The 21594-nt window shown below is 34.4% G+C and overlaps 2 protein-coding genes across 2 annotated transcripts in view; both read left to right on the forward strand.

The window, feature by feature from the left end:
- The window catches only part of LOC105319912 (E3 ubiquitin-protein ligase TRIM71), a 241989-nt gene that overhangs the window by 168340 nt on the left and 52055 nt on the right, over nucleotides 1-21594 (forward strand). The window lies entirely within an intron of this gene.
- On the forward strand, nucleotides 1248-8141 carry LOC117691547 (mitogen-activated protein kinase kinase kinase 4-like). The gene is made up of 8 exons (XM_066072440.1): nucleotides 1248-1336; nucleotides 3279-4402; nucleotides 4632-5062; nucleotides 5907-6182; nucleotides 6566-6715; nucleotides 7227-7384; nucleotides 7750-7956; nucleotides 8126-8141. The coding sequence occupies exons 1-8, from the start codon at nucleotides 1248-1250 to the stop codon at nucleotides 8139-8141; spliced, it is 2451 nt and encodes an 816-aa protein (XP_065928512.1).

The raw sequence follows: 21594 nt of genomic DNA on the forward strand, positions 1-21594 counted from the left end.
GGTTTTTCTCTCCTTTAGAAGAAGAGCTCTATATAAAAGGGGTGATATATATTATTTTTTTCTTTGCTTTAATACCTTAATTATAGCTTAACAAATCTTATCTAAATTCATAGGTAGATCTGATGGTGAACCTGTTGACCAACTAGCCTTTTTAAACGATTACATGTTTACTTATACTAACTTCTTTATATAAAAAAAGATCAAGTTAACAATAGGCGGTTCTAAACCTTTGATGTCATCAGTACCTGCGTATATTTATCTACATCCAGCAATCCACTGAGGATGGTGAATCAGTCCTTGGTTTGGTAGTGATGACTGTGGCGTACGTAGTTACACATTTGACCCTATAAGTGTATACGACAAACCAACGATAAAATGTAACTATATCAAAATATGAAAATAAATAAGTAAAATAAAATAAAAATGAAAAAAAAATTGATAAAAATAATGACGATATAAGTATAACGGGGGTCCTTGGGTATAAATATACCGGTATTCTGTAATATAAATTTGCAATACATACATTATTGCTGGTCAATATTAATTGGCACATAGGTTTTTAGGTTAATAATTTATTAAAATAAAGTTATAAATATTCATAAATGTACAATCATGCAATTGTACATTTGAATTATATAATTTAAAATATACCGACTATAACATAAGTTTGAAAGCCCCCTACCTTCCTGCCCTCCCCTCTGACTTGCTTTAAATTTGATAAGTTGCAGTTGTTTTTTAAACCCAAAATGTAGAGTAAACAATAAAAAAAAAAAGATTTTCTCAGAACATAGGGTCATGGAAAAAAAGGGGAAAAAATCGCAATTCTTGACATAAAAATGTTTCTGATATTAAAAAAAAATTACTTAGTTTTTTTGTTATCATATTTTGACGTTTGATGATAGTTTAATTTCTCTATTATAAAAAGATGTCATACCGATATTGTGATATTTTTGTTATAAAGATATTAAATTGATTGATATATACCTTCAATTTGTACAAAATTAAAATAAAACGACATTCGATCTATATTTAAAGGTTCAAGATATCAGATAAATTTAAAAAAAGTCTTCATATTATAAAATAGATTAGCATTTGTTCTTAAAATTACCAAACAATAATGATAACAATAAGTTACATATTAAAAGATTAATTAACTACATGTAATACATTCAGATTTCGTTTGGGTAGAAATTTAAAGACGGATAACTCTGACCATGCTCACCGAACAGGAGTTATCGAAACTTGACATGGCGGACGGGGAATTAAAAACTCCCTTGTCGACAACGCCAACCGAAGATTTTAACCCACTGGCGGAAGATCCAGACAATTTCATCAGGTAGATTAGCTTATTGTAACTTAGATATTTTGCATAATCAAAATAATCGTGCTAAAACAATGCATCCGACCTGCATTAATGCTGCAAGCAAGCAGTGTCGTGAACGTCGTACATGTTATCTTGGACGACTAGGTGATACAAACATTGTATCATTGAGTCTTAGAATACACAAAATAAACACTTAGCTATCTGTTGGAAATTATTTACATTTGAAAGAGCTGTAAGACAGTGTTTCAAAAAGTGATTCTGTGTAAATGGGTTCAAGGTTAGTGTTGATAAAAAAGGGCTTGGAAAGGGGAGGGGGGTACGTGGTAAGGAATCAAGTGAAGTCGTACCCAACCCGACTCGCACCCAAACAAACTCGTACTCAAATGGTCCGGTCGTACCCAAAACTGAGTGGTTCACTCGCACCCAAATATTTGAGTACGACTTCACTAGTGAACTCGTACCCACAGGAAAAAATATATTTATACTAAGAAAATAAAATACAATAGTTTTCATTCATATTCATTCATATTTTGTTATGTTTTTTAGTTATGTTTTATTTAACAAATTTATATATATACAAACATCTCTAGATCTCAGTGTATTTGAATACGGGCAGATCTATATTTATTATAAGAAAATAAAATGAATGGCTTTTATTCGTATGTTGTTATGTCTTGTATATTATCGATAACATTAATATGCAAATTGTATAACTAATTTGAAAGAATTTGTTATAAAAATCTAGTACAATCTAGTTCTGATGCGGACGGATCAAAGAATGATTATGAGCAGGTTAACTATCATCAATTAAAATTAATTGCTTTATGTGATTCCGTTCAACCGATCAACCAATGAGTTTGTCAGCACAAAATAAACATGCTGCTCATAATTAAGAAGAAATTAAGAAGAAAAACACATTTTCATCACTTTTGGAAGTTTTTATTATTAAACATTATATGTATATGACATAGAACTACAACAAATACACATGTGAGCGTATTACTGAAGTATATAACTGTTTAAGTACATACAAAACTAGCTGTCATATTATATGTTTAAGAGAAATAGTCCAAAATCCTTTTAAAACTGAAATAGACACTAGTTTAATATATTATATATTAATTTAAAAAAACTTTGCAAACCCCCGGAGATGAAATTATTATTTAGGCTAATTATTCAAATTGACATAGAACTACAACAAATACACATGTGAGCGTATTATTGAAGTATATAACTGTTTAAGTACATACAAAACTAGCTGCATGTCGGTAGCTCCCGATCTGAACAAATGCGGATGGAAATTTTTTTCCGAATTAGAGCTACAGACATGCATCTAATACAAAACAATAAAGTTTAAAGCAAACGCCAAAAAATACCGTGGGTACGAGTTCACTAGTGAAGTCGTACTCAAATATTTGGGTGCGAGTGAACCACTCAGTTTTGGGTACGACCGGACCATTTGAGTACGAGTTTGTTTGGGTGCGAGTGGGTTTGGGTACGACTTCACTGTAATTCCGTGGTAAGACATTAGTGCGTTGTCGACCTGGTTAGAACCACGGGCCCTGGAAGTTATTGTAAATATATTGCATGTGCATATATACATGCACATGCAATATATTTACAATAACTTCCAGGGCCCGTGGTTAGAACAGTGTTTGATGAAATTGAAATAAGACTGTATTTGATGCAGGGTGTTTTTGTTGGTTCATCAATCCTTGGAGTTACATATGGCAAATTACATGTAAGGTGCAATAATGATAAACATGATAAAAAATTCCTAGTGAGAGAGAGAGAGAGAGAGAGAGAGAGAGAGAGAGAGAGAGATTTGTTGCATTATTTAAACAGTGTTATGAATGATTTATTTTGTGTTTTTCTATGGTTATGACATATTAATGCCATATTTATGAAGTGTGAAGTGAAATTTAATTTTGTCAGTTTTATTTTATTTTCTCAGTGGACATTCTCCTCAAAGACAAGGTCATCATGATGCAGATTGTAGTGGAAGTGAAGAAGAGAGTGATTACCAATGTAATTCTATGGAAGAAATGTCAACAGGAAACTTGTATGGTGTCACCCCACCAACTTATATGCGTGGAGTAAAAAGAGACAAGAAAAAACACCAGACAAACATTCAAAAATCATCCTATAAACAATTCACAGAACTGAAGAAGGCCTCCAAGAAGTCCCATCGAAATGCGGTTATAAAAGAAAGGTATGCAAATGACCCTTTATTTTGCAAACTTGGACATATAGACTCTGATGACAATTTAGACAAGGATTTTGCAGACGATAAAGATAAGAGAAGCATGGATCGACGAGAAATGAGAAAGAAAAGCATGACTAAAACAATTGCTCATGAGCGCTTGGCGAAAAGAAGTTCTAGCGATTTAGCTGCCATAGACACACCTACAGTGGATGTTCCTGTGCCTCAGGCGGCCGCAAAATTTGACACCTCTGGAAGATTTTCTTCCTTTAATTTCGGCAGTAAATTGCCAGTGGATAGTTCCGGCAGATTCACATCGTTTAATTTGAAATCTCATCCCCTCTCCATGATGGGACAGTCTCTGAGCTCAAGCTGGTCTGTTGGAAGGAGTGAACACAGGAGGCAGTCTGTGGTAAATGTGGAAGTGCCCAAAGAGAGAGTGGATTTTTTCAAGATATTCTCAACGCTGCTTAATATGGGCTCAAATTCCAAAAAAGAGAAAGACGCAAAGGGAGTGAAAGAAAAAATGAGTTACAGAAGGCAGATCAGTTCAGAGCAGGAATTGTGGCAAGAACGTTACAAGGATTACCTGTGGCTGGAACTTCAGATGGAAAAAAATGGATTTCAGAATCAGCTTGAACAGGAGGAATTTCTACAAAATGAGAGAGCAAAAATTCCAGGTGTGATTGAAGAGATACTGAATTTTAGGTTTGAATGTTCAGTAGAACTTAGTGACAGCAAGAGTGAAGAAGATTCCTATGCTAATCGGCAGAATGAAGGGACTGCATATTCATTCACTCTTTCAAGTGAAACTGTCGCTCAACAGAGGGAAGCTTTGAAATACGTCCAAGAATTGCTGGACAAACTAGATTCTTGTGAGAAACTGTTTCCAACATCAAGGTCCTTTGCAAAAGAATATGAAATGTATAAAAATGAACAATTTACTCAAAGAGTGAAATCACTTTATCTTTGGCAAAGTATTACCAAAGATCTGTGCCACAAAATAAAAAAAATTAGGACTAGTACTTGGTGCACAACACGCATCAGATTTAGACTGGCCAGTTATAGAAAGTCCCCGATCATCGGAGGAATTTGATTTTACAGGTTTAAATAGAGTAGATATTCCTAAAATTCAAGAATCTGTCAGTGGAAATAGCGAAGACGAAGTTGAAATTCCATCACCAGAATGTTTAGGTGCACAGACAGACAATGCTAAGCGTGTAACGTTTACACTCCATCCTTCAAGGGCATCAAAGATCAGTAGTCCGGACTCCTCTGAGATTCCTTCGGGAGGATCCAAGTTGTCTTCGACCTACTCCCTCGGTAGTCTCTCTCGAGCCTCCAGTGAAGCCAGCCTTGATGAGCTGCATCACACTTCAGCCAAACTTTTGTTTAGAAAGTACGTAGACAAGACATTAAAGCGAATGGGCATGAATAAAATGTTGTTGAGGTTCAAAGAGCTCTTAGACAGAACGTTACAGAGAGCAAGAGAAGCTTTACAGAGACCAAAGACTCTCCCTCAGTTAGAAATGCAGGTAAACAAGTTTTAACATTTGCAGTAGTTTTAAAGCAATTTGCAGTTTTAATGCATTAGATTAGGATGTTTATCATGTTTATTTGTATTACAGTACCGACTAGACACAACTTAACACCAAAGCAGTCCCTAAAAGCTGACCCCTGTTCTGGCCTTGGTCTGCATAAAAAAAAAATGCATCTGATCTCAGGTCTGATCAGGGTCTGTTATGGGTTTACTCGGGGTCGGTTCTTGGGGTTGGCTTTATGCACAAAAGCTGATTAATCTTTTTTCTTACAACCTGTAAACCCGCACCTAATATATTCCAAATACACAATCAAGTAGAGACTTTTTGTCATATTTCAGTAGCAATTTAAGGGTCTGCTTCTGAAATTTGAGTCTGCTTTCGATGTTTGCTATAGGTCAGCATGGGGTCTGCTTGGAATCAGCTCTGGGTCCGCCATAGCAAACCCTAAGCAGACCCTGAGAGGACACAGGGAGCAGAATGGGGGTTTGGTTGGGGTCTGCTTTCTGTTAGGTTGGGTCTGGTCATACTGTATATGTACTGCTATACATCTCTTAATTGTTCACGTCTAGCACTTCAGATGTTATGGCAGTGCCTGATCTAAATTTTCAGTTTTAATCATGTTTCTATAAAAGAAATGAATGGAATTTCACTTTTTGTTCACTGTGATTATTGTATATTCTTTTTTTTGTACAAGTCATATATTTTTGCTCACTTGCACTTTTGATTGTGCAGGTTTTTTTTAATCAAATTAATCTATTTTATTTGCCACAGTACATTCAGTTGTACTTCTATGCCGACAAATTTCAGGATTTTCAGTACTTTAGATTTGTGATTGTAGTCACCAGAGGTAGATGGCACAGTCCAGCTCTCATCCTCACCCTCCTTGGATCTCCACTACGCCGACGCTAGCTCCACATCCATCAATTTCCACCGAAGTTCTAGCCTCACAGATTTCGGAGCTTGGTGCAAACAGTTCATCCAGATGGGCTTACCTTCATTCCAGTCCAGCTACCTATTCCTACTGCATGTGTTTTTGGAAGTCATTCATGAAGCCCTGCGGCTTCGCCTGGAGCAGAGACCTGTTATCGACCCCTCGTTTCTCAGCATAAGACCGGTATGTTTCAAATTTCATGTTAATGGCTACATGTCTGGTATAATGGATAATACTGTTTGTTCCTCTTGCTTTTGAAATGGAATTAGAAGCCTCATTTTTGCATTATCTTATCTAGCAACACATTCAGAGTCTAAAAACCAGGATTATTTATAAAAGAAATTAAACATCTTTTTAACACTATGTATAGAACCCGTTTATAGTCATAGTCTTTATCAAACCATCTTTTTTTTGTTATGGTAGGACCAACCATTCATTGCTTATTACCAATAAAAATTAATATTCGTAATATTAATCACAATAATTACCTCATGGATTCTGAAGTGTACTAGTAAACCCATGCTTTGTGCTTTGTATACTCTTTGAGATTTATTGTTCTATGTTAGCTTTTGAGAGAATGCAAAGAGGTTTTGAGGGGAGCGGTGATAGTCAAGCAGTATTTCCAGACCATGGTGGACGAGGTAATGTCAGAAGGGGACACCAACACAATGAAAGATCTGAAAGAGTTTGACAACAATGTCCACCAGATGTTAGAAGTAAGTTTAATAAGACCCACAAGATGTTACACATAATTTTATGTCCTACAAGATCAGTGGTCCAAGTTGCAAATAAAATGGTTGCATTTGCAACCAGAAATTATGAGTTTTTTGCATATTTGTGACAGAGTAAATTCTGACCAGCAATCATCTTTTATAAGTGTAAGTGTAACTCGGAGCATTGCTCAAGATGTTGGACAAAAATTATGTTCCACAAAAAGTAAGATTCAAGTTTATATACTGCAAGATGTCAGACCTAAGTTATAGTCTCGCAAGATGTTAGACTAAGTTAAAGTCTTGCAAGATGTTAGACTTAAGTTAAAGCCTCACAAGGTGTTAGACTTAATTTAAAGTCTCAGAAGAAGTTAGATGTTGGTTTTTATCCTTGCTAAGAAGTATTACAGAGTCTGTGTTAAGTATCGAAGTCTTTTTGTATTCCCCAACATCACAACTCATAGATTTAGGAGATTTGATTACAGGCATAAACTCTTTGTATTTGTACTTGCTGCAGGTGTATTTCACATACCTACAGAGCTGGATGTTGGCTCTTCAGAGTCTCCCTGAGGCATCTCTCAGTCTGAAGAATGTCCTGGAGTCAGAGTGGCTCTTCACCAAGCAGATATGTCCCCATGTTATTGGAGGGGAGGCAGAAGCAGGCAAACGATTCAGGTATTAGAATATTGTATACAGGCCCTGTATGTACATTGTATTACAGAGTTATTTTCGCTCTCGTAATTTTCACCCTTCTCCACATGCAATCAGTTTTGCCCCATTTTGGAGTCTTCCAGACAAAGTTGTGTTTAGAGAGAGCCAATATGAGATATTCAGATTAATCCAGTCTTAAATTTTTTCACTGACAACAAATGTGATATTCTAAAACAGCCAATTTAGGTTTAAATTTTTTCATATCCCCTTGCAAATTCCTACTTGATTTGTACTTCTTTACAAAGGTGTGATTTTGAAGGGTCAAGGAGGAGACAGCTAAAAGTTTTTTTAAATCACTTTAGTGACATGGATTTTACATGTGCTTTCAGCTCACTGGCCAGTAGTCTGCTAAATTCAATTGCGGACTTTTTGGAGAGCGGAATTGATGATTTTTCAACAAGCCTGTACAACTTAACGATCAACGATGACAGCGTGGATAGATCAGACCTAGGGGAGAAGGATACCAACAACAACAACGACAGCGACACCAATGACGAAGTGCAGGATCAACAGAAGATGGTGATCCAGGATATTAGGTCAGAAGTGCAGGCAATATATATACGATATTTTTCTCATGATGGTGAATCTAATAGCATTTTATATCTCTGTACGATATTTGTTTCATGTTCAGGCTTTGTATCTCTTTATGGTTATTGTCTCATTTGTAGGCTTTGTATTTTTCTATGTTATTTGTCTCATGTGCAGACTTAATATCTCTTAATGATATTTATCTCATATGCAGGCTTTATATCTCTGTATGATATTTGTCTCATATGCAGGCTTTATATCTCTCTACGATATGCGTCTCAAGTGCAGGCTTTAGACCTAAAAAAAAGAAAGGTGTGAGTTTAGGGTGACCCGACCTAACCTACAAAAATGCCCTGATCCTACCATTTTTAGCTCACCAAGACGAAGTCAAGGAGAGCTTATGCTATACCCTCGGCGTCGGCGTCGGCGGTGGCGTCGGCGTCGGCGTAGGCGTCCGGACCTGGTTAAAGTTTTTGTTGCAGGTCCTGTATCTAAGCTATTATTTGTCCTATCTTCACCAAACTTGCATGGGTGATGCATCTGGACCTACTTATGGACTTGAAAGACTTGGATGCTGAATCTGGGTCCTAAATTTCAGATGCTGGAGGAGGTTAAGGTTGTTGGACCAGGTTAAAGTTTTTGTTGCAGGTGCCCTTTGATAGCAATATCTTAGTTACTGCTGGTCCGTACTTCACCAAACTTGCATGGATGGTGTGCCTTATGATACTGATGCACCAGACAGGCTTGAGTGCTGAATCTGAGCTATAGGTTTCGGATGCTGGAGGAGGTTAAGGTTTTTGGAGCAGGTTAAAGTTTTTGTTGCGGGTGCCAATTGATAGCAATATCTAAGTACTGGTCCTAACTTCACCAAACTTGTATGGATGGTGCGTCTTATGATACTGATGCACCAGACAGGCTTGAGTGCTGAATCTGAGCTATAGGTTTCGGATGCTGGAAGAGGTTAAGGTTTTTAGAGCTGGTTAAAGTTTTTGTTGCAGGTGCCCTCTGATGATTATATCTTAGTTACTACTGGTCCTAACTTCACCAAACTTGTATGGATGGTGCGTCTTATGATACTGATGCACCTGACAAGCTTGAATGCTGAATCTGAGCAATAGGTTTCGGATGCTGGAGGAGGTTAAGGTTTTAAGAGCTGGTTAAATAAAGTTTTTGAAACAGGTGCCCTCTGATGATGATATCTTAGTTATTACTTGTCCTTACTTCACCAGACTTCCATGGATGGTGTGTCTTATGATACTGATGCACCTGACAGGCTTGAATGCTGAGTCTGGTTTCGGATGCTGGATAAAGTTAAGTTTTTAGGAACAGGTCACATGTTTAATAGATGATAGTACTATTTCAAACTTGCATAGTTGATTTAACTGTAATATGAATGAATCGCAGAGGTAGCTTCAGATGCAGAGCTTGATCTCCATTATCAAGGATGCTAAAAAATAAATCTTAGTTATTACAGGTCCTAACTTCACCAAACTTTAATGGATGGTGTGTCTTATGATACAGATGCACCTGACAGGCATGGATGCTGAATCTGAGCCATAGGTTGCGGATGCTGGAGGAAGTTAAGGTTTTAATTGCTAGTGCCCTCTGATGATGATATCTTAGTTATTACTGGTCCAAACTTCACCAAACTTGTATGGATGATGAGTCTTATGATACCAATGCACCTGATGGGCTTGAATGCTGAATCTGAGCCATAGGTTTCGGATGCTGGATGAGGTTTAGTTTTTTGGAACAGGTCACATGTTTTATAGATGATAGCTTGCATAGTTGATTTAACTTTATTATAAATTAAATGCAGAGGTTGCTTCAGATGCAGAGCCTGATCTCCATTATCAAGGATGCTAAAGAAATCTCCTACCTCACTCAAACCAGCTCGATAGATAGATGTGTTTGTTGATAAATGATATAAAATGATTCCTATGATATAGTATTGTATGATATGAAACAATATTGTTTGATATGATACAATATGATATCTTATGTTATATTATAAAAAGTTATACGATAAGATATGATATTGTATCAATTTTTTTTTATATTTTATATGATATTGCATCATGATATTGTTATGTATAGTATTGTATATTATGATACAATATTGTAATATTATATTGTATTTTTAATTTATTATTTTATCACATGATACAATTACATAAGATATTGCAAAATATTATATTGTATCCTATGATACAATATTGTATATTCTATAATATTGTATCATACAATATTGTATAATATGATATTGGTTTCAGTAATATAGAATTATATCACATGAAATTGTATAATATGATATTGTAATATTATATAATATTGTATCATGCGATATTGTATGATATGATATTGGTTTATATGATATATTATCATATCACATGAAATTGTATTATATGATATTATAATATATATTATTGTGTCATATGATACAATATATATAATATAATAATGTATTTTATAATATGATATTGTAATATAATACTTTATTGTTTTATATTTTATGATATTGTATTATGTGATCAAATACAATAAGGTATAACCCAATACAATGTCATATCATACGTTACAATATCATATCTCATTATTGTTTATTACGGTATTTTATTGTATTATATAATATATATTATAAATATGACATGATGCAATATTTCATTTTATATCATTGTATTGATTAACATATGAACATATGATTATCATAAAAAAAATTATCAGATGATATACGATATTATTTTGTCAAAACAGAAGCCATGAATATCCATTTTTGGCAAGATCATAAAGTATGATTTTCATATAAAATGATAAAGGTGGTCTTATAAAGGTGATGTCTCATAAGGGTGATGCTCCGTCTCGGTGAGCTTAGTAATCTATGATTACCTATGTTTAGATGTCTGTTTTCATCCAATGGTGAATTTTATAAATTATTTCTATTAAAAAATGCATTCTTAGGATTCTTAGGATTCATGCAGAAAAAAATATGATAAAATTAAAAAATATCCCTACCTACCTAACCTAATTTTTTCATCAGTGTTACCCTCAACACAATTTTTTTATAGGCCTTACACATCTCTATGATATTTATCTCATATGCAGACTTTATATCTCTGTATGATATTTATCTCATATGCAGGCTTTATATCTCTGTATGATATTTGTCTCATATGCAGGCTTCTTAATGATATTCATCTCATATGCAGGCTTTATATCTCTCTACGATATGTGTCTCAAGTGCAGGCTTTACATATCTCTATGATATTTGTGTCATGTGCAGACTTAATATCTCTTAATGATATTTATCTCATGTGCAGACTTTACATCTCTGTAAGTCTGTATGATATTTTTCTCATGCTGGTTAATCTGGATTCATATTTTTGGGTTTCATAAATATTTGTGAAAATTAATTTTGCTGCATGGATTCAATGAATTTTCAGTTTCAAGGAAAAATTGTATTATGTAATTTTTGATGAACATTTTATTTTTTTAATCGAATCAACAACCTTTCGGCAAAAATCATTTAAAACTATAGTATATTTCACTATGTTATTTGTCAGGGAACAGTAAAAGTAGAAGTACTTTAGGAGCATTATATACCATGGACACAGAAATTCAATAATTTAAAAAATGAAATCATATTCTCCCCCCCCCCCTCCAAAAAAAGAAAAAAAATGTATAAGTTTTTCAGGTCAACCATTTTTAGCTCATCTTTGCTGAAAGCTCAAGTGAGCTATTCTGATCCCATTTTGTCCGTTGTCCAACTGTCTGTCTGTCTGTCCATCTTTAAAATTTTCAAATTTTGAACTTCTTTTCTAAAACCACTGGGCCAATTTCAACTTAATTTGGCACAAAGCATCCCTATAGAAAGGTAATTATAAATTGCCTGCAGAAATGAAAGGCCAATCTTTATTCAAAACGGAGAAAACCTCGAAACTGTAGAAAAAGGGTGGGTGCATTTTAAAAAATCTTCTTCTCAAGAACTACTTAATCAAATTCAACGTAATTTTGCATGAATAATCCTTTGGAAAGGAAAATATAAATTGCAAAAATTATCGGCGAATTCTGTTTCAAATTTGAGTAATTTACGAAAATAAAAATAGAGATAATCGCTGTCAATCAGTTTATAACTTCGGGTTCGGTATTCCATATCGAAAACGAAAGTTCTTTTGTCAATCGTAACTACTCGGCCATTTCCGCTGGCGAAAAATAACCTCGTAAGCAGACAGAAGAAATTCTTAATTTTCATGGTTTGTTTATTGTTTAAATGGTTTGGTAAATTGTTTGTTAATTCGTTCGCTTTTAGGTAGAGGGTCTACTGCTGGTTGTTATTCATTCCTCTCATGCAGCTCAGCGCCAAGAGGAAGGAGTTTGAATCCTTGATGGGGAAAACAGTGCGACTTGTCAACGAACAGACATCTTGTCATCAAGCCATTGCCGAATCCTTGGCAGAGTTGAAGATAATGTCTGGTGATCTCTGATACTGTAAATTAAATTCCTGTTTACGGGAATAAGTTTATAAAAATCATACCTAAATATTTATGATGAATTTGGTGGCTAGACTCTTTGAATTGTAATATAAACTTAAGGTTGATAGTTTAAATGATTGAGATTGTTTGTTGTTTTCATGGAATATTTGTTGTTTTAATGGTTTGTTTAATTGTTTTGTTCATTTGTAGGTAGAAGGCCTACTGCTGGTTGTTATTCATTCTTCTCATCTCAGCGCCCAGAGAAAGGAGTTTGATTCCTTGATGGGGAAAATGGTGCAACTTCTGAACAAGCAGACATCTTGTCATCAAGCCATTGCCGATTCCTTGACGTAGCTGAAGGGTAATGTCTGGTGTTCTTGTGATAATGGAAATTAAATTCCACAGGATTAATTTATAAAAATTGTACAATATCAATAGATGAGTATCTCTGCCAGTCCACCTGGAAATATTTTTATCAACAAGAGATAGAAAATCGTGTCGCAGATGGACTGTCGCATTAAACTTTTTTCATGCAATATTTTTTCGTTTTCTATATTAAGTCACAATATATATAATTTCCGAATTGTAAAAATTTCCATCACACATTTTCAATATATAAAATAAAAGTCTTTATCTTAAAAATTTAATTTGTTTTAAAATTTTCTCCTTATTCAGAATTTTTTTTAAAAAATTAGGGATGTCAAATTTATTCAGAGAGACTAGAAAACCAATGTTTTGGACTTGTCCTCTACTGTGGTAATTTTATTTTTAAATTACCGTATTTTCCCGACGACTCGTCGATGCGGACGACTCGTCGAATTGCTCATTTTTAGCCAAAATTTTAACAAAATCCTACGATACGTCGATCTCAGACCATACGTCGATCTTATCACTTCAAAATGGCCTATAAAACTGCAGTAACATTATCAGTGTATGATGCCACGATGTCACCGATATTGCTACCAATTATTATTAATGATTAACATTTAAACAATTACGCTTTATACTTATGCATCAAATTTTCAAATACCGGCAACTTCTACAAAGTCGCTTGCATTTTAAACAATTCCCGATATCGCGTGTTATGCAAAACTAAACTTACTTTGTCAGAAATATTTTATTCCCAAGCATTAAAATAAGTATCCACTCTGACTATCGCCAGTGTATTCGCCATTACGTAACCAGCCACCTGTTGACTCGGCGCGTGGTCAATGTTTGTTTAACAATTTCCGGTGTCATAGGCATGCACCTGTCTCGTGTCGGACTTCAAAGGGGGATCTCAAGTGCAGAAAGCTTAGCAATTACTATGATTTGATGAAACTTGTTTACTTTGTATCCAGTAATGCAGTTACACGCTATTGTTTTACATAGACACTGTTAGAAATAGATCGATCATTTGTACGACTTGATAATGACGATACCGGACCTACTGCAATATTTTCTTCCATTCAAACTTGGTTTCAATTTTACTGCGCAATGTTATCTTCCTACTAGTGATACATAGAACCATGTGACGATGTGTTTTAAAAACGGAACGGTAAAACTTTTAATTGATTAAAGACAATATAACATTTTTTAATAACTGTTGTTATTATTATGTATTTAAGTGTTGACAGATGAGTGAAAATGATAATTATTAAAGATGAACAGTGAATTCAACAACGTAATTTTCAATCACACAGCCAACTCAAGATGATTAAAACCAAGATTTTTAATGCTATTTTTAAAAAATTTCTGACATCGAGCCTACGACAAGTCGAACAAGACGATAAGTCGGGTGCTCTGCTTCAGAGGAAAAAAATACCGACTAATCGTCGGAATAATACGGTACTTTTTACGAGTTGATGTATATCAACTCAGTATAGTCACTGCTAAGGGGTTTCCCATCACTGGGTTAGATCACATTTTCTTATTGATTGTCAAACTAATACATCAATTATCAAAATGCAATCATATGAATCATGAAAGAATTACTTCTTTTATCGGAGATCAAATTTGTTATCAACGTTTTTTAATCAACAGAAAATCATGATTTTCTTTTTGTTAATTGATATCAATCCGCACAAGAATATAGGTTCAAGGAAAATCTTCTGACACAATTAACATACTATGGATACCTCATTGTCGCAATCATTAAATTGTAAAAAACATACCAAGTATGTATCTTCATAACTAAGAACATTTTAACTGACTGATAAAAATGTCGCTATAATTATATTTGACGTATGTGCATGTATATGAAACTTCAGTGATACCCGCGCTGTAATCGCATTTATGCAGATGAGCTCAGCTGAGTGTTGGACGTTTAACGTTTTCCTACGCAAGAGTTGAAATTCAAGAACATAAATGCGTTTCATTACTTACACTTTATCAAACGTGGAATGATTTTAGTGTGACAAAACAAAGAGTTGAAGCACAAAAGTTGAAAATAACGGGGGGGGGGGGGGGGGGGTCCATGTGATCTTTCGTCGAGGTGAAGGTCAGTGTGGCAACATGCACATCAGGAAAACTGCGCGCCTGTTTAAATACGTCATAGATTAAAAATAGATTAGCGTGGTAGTTAAGTACTGTGTGACAATATATAGTTTTGAGCAGCGTTGAATAAGAAATAATATCATAAACATGATGTTTTTTTAACAAATCGGTTTGATAAACAGAGGCAAACTATTTTTCCCAGTCTATTGAATGGCAGCTTGTATTTTATAGTTAATGGTGTGCATTATAAAAACAACAAGAACGAAATCTACACGCCCCGTTTATCATTTGGTCAAAAACTATGCAGCGACCTAAGAAAAATCACGGTCGGACGGAATATAATCATGTAGACGATTTCGATGTTTCTTTTAGCTAACGTACTGATGTATATTAACAGTCATTTTGGGAATTTTATTTACTTTTTACAATCAATTTATTAATTTGTTTAAAAAAAGATGTTCATATAAACAATAAAATGCTTCTTTGACCATTCATGTGGGTTATGAAGGTAGCGATTATTGCAGAAAACTTTACATATTTCTGCTATGTCCCCACCTTCATATCCCCCATGAATCACCAAAGAAAGCATTTTATTGTTTAAATATAACACAGGCACCTGACGTTTTTAAAAACGTTTTTCTCCAAATGAAAAAAAAAGAATTTTAAAGAGAAAAGTTTAAAACGTCACGTGCATGTGATTTATAAACCCCTTTAAAATCTTGTGTCCATATAGTTTTGTAAAAATGGTTTGATAAAAATAGAACAATGCTCTGAAAGGAAGCATAATAACTTGATGAATGACAGAAAAGAGACCATCATTTGATCATATTGACGGTTTGCTCTCAGTGAAGTAGATACAGATAAATCACAGGCACAGACGTTATGTACATTTCTTTCATAATAAAAAATGTATACCCTCTACCTAATAATAAGGTCCCGGTATAGAGGGTAGATATAATATTATTTAATTAGTATGTTTCACGGTGCGACCGTTGGGGCGAGCGCAGCTGGTAATCAAAAATGAATTATGATAAATCAAGAAAAATAAAAGTAGTGACGTAAAGTAAATGAATTTGAATGCAAAATAAAATAAATATACCTATTTTTCCAGTAAATTTTCATTATTCATAATTCATAAGATTTTTTATTTATTTATTATACCAATCTGATTAAAATCATATCTTTGTAACGCTCCGAAATTCTGATAGTCGCTGAACAAAGTATAGCGACATCAGAATTTGTTGGAGCGGATCAAAGATCTGATTTTAATTTAGATTGTTTATATACTGGTCGCACGCCAGTATAGAATTTATCTCAGATAAAATGTTGTTGAATAATAAAGATTTTAACATAATGTACATTGCAGTTTATTTCCTCTTTTCTTGCAGCAGACATTTTTCTTAAACTTACAAATAAAAATTGACTTATCACAGATTCCCCCCTCCCCCGTTTAAAAAAAATCAAGTAAACGTATAAAAACAATTTGTTGATCACATAAGGAAAATGGATCCCCCGGGAGCATGTAATACCGTAAATAGTAGTGAAAATAAAGACACTTTTGAGCAGCTAAAGAGCTAAAGGCATACAACGCACTCCCCATTCCTCACCCCGATTAGAATTTTCCTGATTTTGAGAATTTTATTTTTCTTTTTGCATGTGAAGATTTTTTGAATGATGTTGCCACGCCCCATTTAAAACACGTTCCTGGAAATTACCGTAAATATAGTGAATACTAAATGTGAGCATTCATCCAAATGAGAGCAAGTTAAAGCTGTTTCCTATCTCTGAAGAAATGTCCCGATTCGTTAGCTCTGCAAGATTTTGAGAAGATTTTGGTATTTATATTTCAGCAGATTTACAATAACTACTTAGAGTAGTTTCCCCTTATTGTGACGTCAAAGTTCACGTCGGTCAAGTGTAGTCTGTCTCCTTGAAAACACACTAGAGAAAAACTAAGCGAAAAATACTGTTTTGTTCACTTAAAAAGCATGATGTTCTGGAAATTACACAATTTATCTGTTTCTCAAAAGTTTTACTTTGATTCTCGCGAGATGGTATCCAGTCTAGTGAGATCGGCCGACATTGAGGAATTGCATTGTGGGTCGAAATTTACTGACGCCGAAAAATTCTGTGGGATCAATGTGTAAGAAATCCATTGTGACGTCACTCAAAAGGACGATAACTCCGTTAGTCTTTAAAGTAATGGAAATTGGCGTTGTATTATTTACAATGCATACATGTACATAGTCTTTTATCTTGTTCTCGTGAGAGTGTGAAATGGGAAACCATAATTACAGGGAACTACTGGGACGATTAAAACAATGCATTACTGGTCCGATTTACTGACGCCAAAAAAATCCGTTGAATGAATATGCAAATAGTCCGAATTTTCTATTCACACACGCCTTGCCGGTAGAGCTCGCTTCGCGCCGGCGCTGCGCTCGCTATGAGAAAGATGTATAGTTAAATGTGGCCGATTGAATGTACTTAACATTATTTGTGTTGATCGTCATAACAATACAAACCTCCTGTTTAAAGCTGCATTGTCTATTTTTTGGCTACTACAGTATCAAATAATTTTCCATACAAACCAATCTTATTTTTGTTTAGCCAGAACTCACATTTACACTTGATGTCAAAGTCGTAATACAATCATCCCCGCCACGACTTCAGGGGCGAATTTTAAATTGAGGCAAAATAACGCGATACCCTTTATATGACGTGTTTTGAAGGAAAAAAAAAACATATTTTTTTTCATTGAAATATGGCTTAATTGACCGGGAAAACTACCGCAATGTCTGCTATTATACACATACTTAGCATAACCATTGTTTTAAAGTGTACAAAATTTTTTATATAAAATCGGACCATGCAGCTTTAAAAAAGGTTTGTTCTGTTTTCCTGTTTTGGTATGCGTAATTTGCAGACTAAACAATAAGTAAAACTCATATTTATTGACTTTTTATGTTATGACAACTGTTTTAGTCAGTTTTTGGCAAAAACATACCAGTTCAGTTTATGTTTAGATTTTGACCCTCAAATGTACAAGATGGCTGAACATAATAACAAAAATATTATCAAGAGAAGACAGCAACATTTGACGGAAATTCATACCAACAAAACACATATGTAAACAATAACAAGACTCGAGTTTTGTTTACAAAACAAAGAAATAAAAACTCTGTATCGTGCTTCTAACTCAATATATGATTTTTAATTTTGGCTAGACATTAAAAATACCCAAATTAACCTTTCTGAACATAAAGAAAAATGAAAAGTGAAATTTAAAATCTTCAGTCAAAGTCAATATAAAGAATTTTAGATATGCTCCTCTATATAATTACTTATTTCAAAAATGATCTTTCACGATTCATTATTTTGTTTATCTTTGTTATGTTATGGCCTAGTATGATAAGATACCTATATACTTTATTATAAATATATTTTAAGTTCTGCTTATTGCAATTGAGAGCAGAAAAGGGCAATAAATGTCTGATTTCTGAAGCATCAACTCGTGTCAGTACTTTCAGTACTTTGATTCTTATCACAGAGCTCTGCCATGGAACTTCAAGAGAGAGTGGTCCAAGCCATCAAACAAGTAGACGACAAATTCTACTGTGAAGACATGGCAAACTTTGACGACGACGAGAAAAACTATCTTTTGAATCTCTACAGAGAAACCATGCTCAAAGGATGCAACTTTGGGTTTGAGGTGGATACCTTTTAACCCATGACTTAACGAGGCCGGGTTTATTTGTTCTGTCCTAGATTTTTGGATGAAATTTTTTACATGAATTTCTACTGATATAATTATTATTTTAAGATTAAAAAATAAGACATTTACCACACTGTTTGTTTAGGGGGTCATCTCAAAGTTTGTTAATCTTTAACATAGGCCCCTATGGGATTTTGCATGAAATGTATCAATTTTGCACATTTTTTACATTTTTTTAAAACTCCTGCCCTAGGGATTTCTTTTTCTGTTCTTCATATTAAAATTATTGCTAAAAGGCATCAAATGGTCAAATAAAAAAAACCTTTTACCTCCTGGTTTGTTCCAGGGGTCTTATCAAAGTTGATTTTTGTATGCCCAATTTCCCAGATTCGTCAAATAATGGCTATTTTTTATTTGACAAAGGCGGAAAAGGTGATCTATATAGTATTATTGAAACATTAAGACATATTTAAGTAATAAAAAAGATATAACATCACATATTAAGGGTCATTAATATAAAATACATGGTTACTGTCTTGAAATATATGAATTAAGCTATATTTATGCGGGTTAAGAAAACGTGACAGAGGGCTAGGCTTGCTGAATCCTCTTCATGTTTTCGACCCGAGCCCAAATATACTTATACTTTGAGACATTTATGTTTATTCCACAGTATAACATTAATTTTACGCATCAAACGAGCTATTTTCAACAAACTTCGCTGAATATCTGCATTTGAAACCATCACGCCATGGCGTCAACCAAGCAAAAAGATGACGTCACAATCCAGCTGCGTGAAAGCGAAAGTTGTATGTAGCGTATCTTGGATAGGTGACACATTTTACGTGGCAATTGTTTTCTGTGTCTCTAAAACCTGTAATTTTTGTGTTTATACATGTATGTACCGGTACATATTGTTACATGTTTATTACAGTATCTTAGAGAGATGACCAGGCGACACCAAACAGAAGCTGAGCAAACGACTCGTTAACTTTGCCAAAGAGTGGATGGCCTTTGTCACAGAGAAATGTGAGAAAGGGAGAGGTATGAGGCCCAAGTAAGTACAGAACAACTGGTCAATATTGGATACAGAATTACATATCAACAGGTCAACTTGGATAAAAAGTTCTAACAGGACAGCAAAAAGAAAAGTACAGGATAACAGTCGAGTGAAGTGTACACATTTATAGTTGAATAGGTCAATGTAGGATAAAAAGTACAGAATAGTATTGGATACAAATTTACAGATCACCAGGTATGAGGAATGTATTTTTAATAAGGAATAAGAAATCATTCTATGAGTATTATGAGGCGATAATTTTGGTCGGGGCGTGATCAAATCCAATAAAGCCCGAAGGGCTTTATGATAGATTTGATCACGCCCCGACCGAAATTATCACCTGATAATATTCAAAGAATGATTCTTTATTAATTATATTTATATAATTTTAAGCCATCGTACGATTAAATATTTCAATATAAATAAGCAAACCCCGCTGGCGCCTCAATTTGGCGTCATTTGTATTATGGGTTATATAGTACAAAATCGATACGCAGTGTTATCACAGGCAAAGACACTGGAAAATGTAAATATATGAAAGTAATTGTTTTGTAAGTTTGCTGAACAAGTTTTGTTTTTCTCTATTTAGGTGGGCTAGTCAAAGATTGGACTTTCTCATTCTTAAACAGATGTCAAATGAAAATAAATATTTTTAGGGTGTTTAGATTAAAGAACTAACTGTGTACTTCACAGGAACCTCCCCCTCTCCATGCTCTACCAGTGTCGACTCTGGCAGACAGCCCTATTTGCGGTATCCTTCATTGCAGGCAGAACATGTACGGGAAAATTCAACCGCTTCACGTCCAATATTTCCAACAAATCCTCACTGAGCGAGCCAACACAAAGCTCTGCAGCAGAATCCAGTGAGTTCTTCCAGAAATTGTTCTCTGTTATCTCTATCTCTCTATTTATGACTTTGTTTAGTTATTATATGTAACTGTGAGTTTTTATTTTTCGATTCTGATGAGGATCATTTTCTTTTATATCCCTATTGTCTGACTGTTTATACATGTACCTATGAGATTTTCATTTTGATAACACTAGAAAACACAAAACACAATAATTAACTCAGGAAATGTTACTAAGATGCAGGAACCCATGGGTCTGGTGTAATAATATAAGGTATTCATATTAACTGATAAACACCTGTCACCATATAATTGTTCTTACACCTGAGGCATGGTCCATTTCAGGAGTTAAGCGTCATTCCATGGATTATCACTCAGAGGTAGAGATACATGAGGGAGATGATGGGGGCATTGTGTTGGACATCCACGCCAAGAAAAACAGAGGTAATCTATTTGTCATGTGATTTTATTTAAAGGAGCTTCAACTTTTAGAAAAGTGGCACACAACTTCGTTCAGATTGTGTATTACTGAAGTATTCATTAATGTGCCATTGTTTTTCATCATGATAAAATACTCCAGTATTTACATAACATTCAATAAAACATGTATTACATATTTAGTTCCAGGTAGAGTAAATCTGATATTATGCATATTTTATAGTATTTAGATTTCGTGAAATATACAAGGTAAAGGGCCCTCATGCAAAAATCTTTTTTTTTAACTAACTCTACAGGGATAAGCTCTACATTGACCATATTCTTTAGGTTATAAAGAGAGATAAATCAAAACCTTTTTTAAAAACTTACTGCTAAACTCTACAGGTATAAGCTTCAAATTAATTACAGGTATTCATTAACTTGATGACAGAGAGAAAGAGTTGTATCAGGTATTCAGTTGGTGATAGAGTTGTGTTTTGGGGACAGGTGGAGAGACAGAAGATTTGAAGTGGATGGAGAGAAAGAAGCAGGCAATAGTGAGGCTGGAGAAAAGGAGGCAGGTCTTCCTCAGGGACTCGGGGGTCATCGGGGTCGTCACCAGTTGCAAGATCGAGCATGACTACCGCATCAATTTTCACAGA

This window comes from Magallana gigas, chromosome 9 (assembly GCF_963853765.1).
Source record: "Magallana gigas chromosome 9, xbMagGiga1.1, whole genome shotgun sequence".
In the NCBI taxonomy this organism is placed as follows: Eukaryota; Metazoa; Mollusca; class Bivalvia; order Ostreida; family Ostreidae; genus Magallana; species Magallana gigas.